The sequence below is a fragment of the Salpingoeca rosetta genome (assembly GCF_000188695.1).
Source record: "Salpingoeca rosetta unplaced genomic scaffold supercont1.33, whole genome shotgun sequence".
NCBI lineage: Eukaryota > Choanoflagellata > Craspedida > Salpingoecidae > Salpingoeca > Salpingoeca rosetta.
In genome coordinates, this window is record NW_004754901.1 from 572,151 (window position 1) to 576,255 (window position 4,105).

The 4,105-nt window shown below is 56.6% G+C and overlaps 1 protein-coding gene across 1 annotated transcript in view; it reads left to right on the forward strand.

The window, feature by feature from the left end:
* Window positions 1-355: 355 nt before the first annotated feature.
* PTSG_10490 (serine/threonine protein kinase) overlaps window positions 356-4,105 on the forward strand; it is a gene marked incomplete at both ends in the record, with an annotated part of 4,095 nt that continues 345 nt past the window's right edge. Inside the window, 7 exons of the mRNA XM_004988814.1 lie at window positions 356-1,211; window positions 1,363-1,472; window positions 1,585-1,707; window positions 2,046-2,178; window positions 2,455-2,593; window positions 2,770-3,254; window positions 3,575-4,079. Of these exons, the coding sequence (XP_004988871.1) occupies window positions 356-1,211; window positions 1,363-1,472; window positions 1,585-1,707; window positions 2,046-2,178; window positions 2,455-2,593; window positions 2,770-3,254; window positions 3,575-4,079 (2,351 nt within the window). The remainder of the gene's footprint in view (window positions 1,212-1,362; window positions 1,473-1,584; window positions 1,708-2,045; window positions 2,179-2,454; window positions 2,594-2,769; window positions 3,255-3,574; window positions 4,080-4,105) is intronic.

Below are 4,105 nucleotides of genomic sequence, written 5' to 3' on the forward strand. Positions count from 1 at the left end.
CACCACCGCAGCCACCAACCATCACCACAGTGCAACCACCACCACCACCACCATCACGGTGCAATCACCACAACACGTGCTGTGATTTCGGCTTCCGCCACGATGTTCTAGGATGTTGCTCATACCCGCACCCACCTCATGTTCTCGTGCATAATATCCACCCCCGTCTTTTCTTTTCAGAGAGACTTGAAGCGAACTGAAACCCGCGTGGCCTCCAAGGTTCTGCAATTGCGCATGCACAAGCACACATTGACACAGCACTGCCTTACGATGCAGCAACCGAATCCCCCACCCCCTCACACCCCCCGCCAAGAACGGGTATACCTTCTAACCCCACCGCAACACAACCATCGCAATGCCAAGGGTTCCTTCTAACGGGAGCAGGCAGTTGCAAGTATGCGCGCAGCAGCAAGGCGGCGGCAGCAGTAGCAGCAGCAGCAGGGTGGACGACATGCTCCATCTGCTGGAAAGATGGACCCTGGATGAAGACAGTGCAAAGTATGCCAAAGTGCTGCGTGTGCAGCGAGAACTGGAAGATGACTTGCAGGCCGCACAACAACAGCTTGCCGCTTTAAAGGCGGGACATGACGAGATCAGGGCGATGCATGCGCAGGCACAGGTGGAGAGGATGAAGGCGGAGGTGGAGAGGGTGAAGGCGGAGGTGGAGAGGGTGAAGCGCCATGTTCAGCGAGTGAAGGAGATGGAGGACCTGTTCAAGAAACGCATCAATGACAAGAAAGGCGAGATCCGCAATGCACGGCATGAAAGATGGAGGACAGAACTGACAGGACCCGGCAACGGAGAAGCGGTTGCAGCGGCGGAGACGAAGGTGAAAGAGAAAGAGCGGGAATTGGCCGTGCTTGAGGAACAAAAGAAGATATGGCGCAAGCAGATGGAGGAGGAGAGGAAGAACGGAGAGGAAGAGAGGAAGAAGTGGCAGCAACAGCAGCAGCAACACAAAGTGTGGGTGCGCGCGTTGACGACATTGCTGCAGGCGGCAGGTGAGCCGCTGCCACACACCACAAGTGCCGAGCACCTGTGGACTGTGGTGTCGCAGGTGGTGGACGACGCCCTGGCGACAGCGTGGGAGGCCGGCCTTGTGCCCGCTGCTGGCCCGCCCCGACTGGCCACTATCACTTTATCTGCTCTCCAAGCTATCGAGAAGCGCGTTGCGGAGAAGAAGATCAGCTCACCTGCCGCGATCAGAGACGGTATGCTGTCATCCACCTCTTTGTGTGTTGTCGTGCGGATGTGGTGATGAAGACGGCCCTGCTTGTTTTGGTTGTCTTGATGACACAAGGTCAAGCGTGCACCTGTTTGCGCCTGTGTGTGTGTGTGATGTTTTGCGTTGATGTCACACAGCGCACAACACGTTTGCTTGTATCGTCGTTGCCTTTGTCACTGCTACTGCCACTGTAATTATCGCTGCCTTTGTCACTGTGTCGCAGTTACTGTCGTTGGCATTTGCATTGGTAGCCTCCACCACCATAGTCACGCATGCGACACATTCACGCTTGTTTTGACACCTCTCCGCCCCTCATGCGCGCTGATTGCACTGCTGTGTGTGTGTGTGTGTGCGTGCAGAATTCTTTCTTCACGACGCCACCCAGCAGCATCACCAAGCCCGAGAAGAACCCGTATCTCGTCTACTGGCCGGACAATGCCCAGTTCTTCACCGACATATGGCGAGAGCCACTCGCAAAACAGGTGCTGCAATGCAATGACATCCGTCGCCGCTGCGCTGTGTGTGCGGGCGGTGCTGGTGGAACAGTAGTGCTGTGCTCATTTCTGTGAACGTGCATGTGCGTGTGTTTGTGCGAGCGAGAATATATGAGTGCGACTGTGTGCTTGTGTGTGTGTGTGTGTGTGTGTCATGTGCTTGGTGGCATTATCATCACCACCCATCACTAAACGACGTGCCGCCATATGTGCACTCCTCCCTATGCCTCTCACCAACCGCTCGTCCCGCACGCCTTTGTGTCAACACACTCGTGTGTATGTGCATGTGTGCGTGTGTGCATGCGTGCTTGTTTTCGCGTTTCCAGTTTGAGCTGAAGGCTGATGACATCACGCCGCAAGCAGTGATTGCAAAGATTCACGAAATACCAGTGCTGGAGGTGTCCAGCAGCCGTGGGCCCCGCCCCAGGGGGCGCCAAGTGACGCTTGGCCTGCGACAAGGTAAGGACGTGGCGAAGACTGTTGTTGCCTGTGTTTGCACTGCTTTCAGTTTTAGGTGCACGTGCAGACACGTGTACTTGGCCTTGGAGCGTTTGTCAACGTCGTCATCATCATGTGGTGTTTGGTCGTGTATTGCCGATGTGTGCGCAAGCGCACATGAAGGGTTGTGATGTGAGATGTGATTGTGACACCATCGTGCAATGCGTGCACGCTTACATCTCACCCCTGCCTATACACACACACACACACACACACACACACACCGCTTGCTCGCAGGTCTGCCTTTGCCAAAAGCACTGCCAACAGGATGGTCCAATGAAGCGGAGATGTGCACCGATATCGCCGAGCACCTTCGCGCCACGGCTGCGCACCTCGACCCCGGTGTCACGTTCCCGAGTGAGGTCCCAATCATGACGTACGTTGTGCGGTGCATGTTGTGTCCAGGCGTTGGAGGGGTGGGGAGTGGGTGTTTGCTGTATCCTTGTTTCCGCTCTCTTGCGTGTCCTGTGATGCTTGTGATGCTGCAAATGCCGGTTTCTTACAGGGAACCTGCCCGTGCTCTTGTCGCGCTTGCCGCCTTGCGTTGGCCAGGTTCAAGCCAGGCACCCGCCCCAAAACAGACATTGTGATGGTGGACCGTCACACAAACACAATAGCGGCCGTGTTTGAGCTCAAGCTAGGCGAGGATGCTGATTCGCTTGGCCAGTTGGCAGCGTACGCACACCACGCGATTGTGGCGAACGTGCTTTGCATTGCAGGCGAGCACGTGCCTCTGGAGGAGCTGCCCCTGCTCGCTGGGCTGGCGATGTTTGGGCTGCGTGTCAGCCCGGTGCAGACCACCGTTGTTGAGTTTATGGTGGCCAACGCCGGTGGAGTGGTGAAGGTGGTTGCCCACAACATCATCTCCATGCCGACGAAGAACATTGGGCAGGCTGCTCTGGCCATTTCCTGCTTTGCGGACTTCCTGCACGCGAAGTACGCCCACGCCATCAAGCAGAACACCAAGCATGGCAGCGACTTTGCGCTGAATGTCATGAAGCCCCATGTGCTGCACTTCAACCCCGACAGCGGCAAAGGTGTGTTGTTTGCTGCTTGCTCGTCTGCGTCTGTATGTGCGTGTGTGTGCCTGCGTGTGTATGTGTGCACATGTGTGTGTGTGTGCATGCATGCGCCTGTCTCTCTGCCATCTCTCTCTGCTTCTGTCTGTGTGTGTGTGTGGTTGAAAGGCGGTCACTGTGCAGTGTTCTCTCTGCCATCTCTCTCTGCTTCTGTCTGTGTGTGTGTGTGGTTGAAAGGCGGTCACTGTGCAGTGTTGTATGCACAATTGCGCCCGTGCCTGTGCTCGTGTGTGGTGTGATTCACATGATGCTGGTTGTGCTTATCGCTGTGCTGTCAGCAGAGGCACCGAAAGTGCTCAGTTCCGTCGCCAACAAAGGGAGCGGATACGTGTGCAAGTTCATCAAGACTGGGCACCGTGCTGGCGACTTGTGTGCTGAAGAGATTGAGAACATGTGGAAGTACGTCAACGGGCAACGCGCTTGCAGTCGCATCCCCGCCACCAACAGCACCGCCACCACCAACAGCAAGAGCAGCACCACGAACACCACCAGCAGCAACATCATCAGCAGCAGTGGCAACGACACGCAGATGATTGCGGTGCCCCACCTCGGGTCGACCCGCGCTCACATTCACGAACAGCACGTGGTGCAGCTCTGCAACAGCTTGTTTCTCCTGTCAGCGGCTGGTCTCGTTCACCATGACATTCGCTGCGCCAACGTGGTCGTGAGCGGCGACAAAGCCTCTCTTATCGACTTCGAACTGGCTGGCTGTGACGCCGATGTCATGGAGGCAGCGGAACTCGAGCCGGCTGAGGTTGCTCTTCGCACGGACCTGCCTGAGCGGTCAGCACGCATCCGTGCAGCTGGTG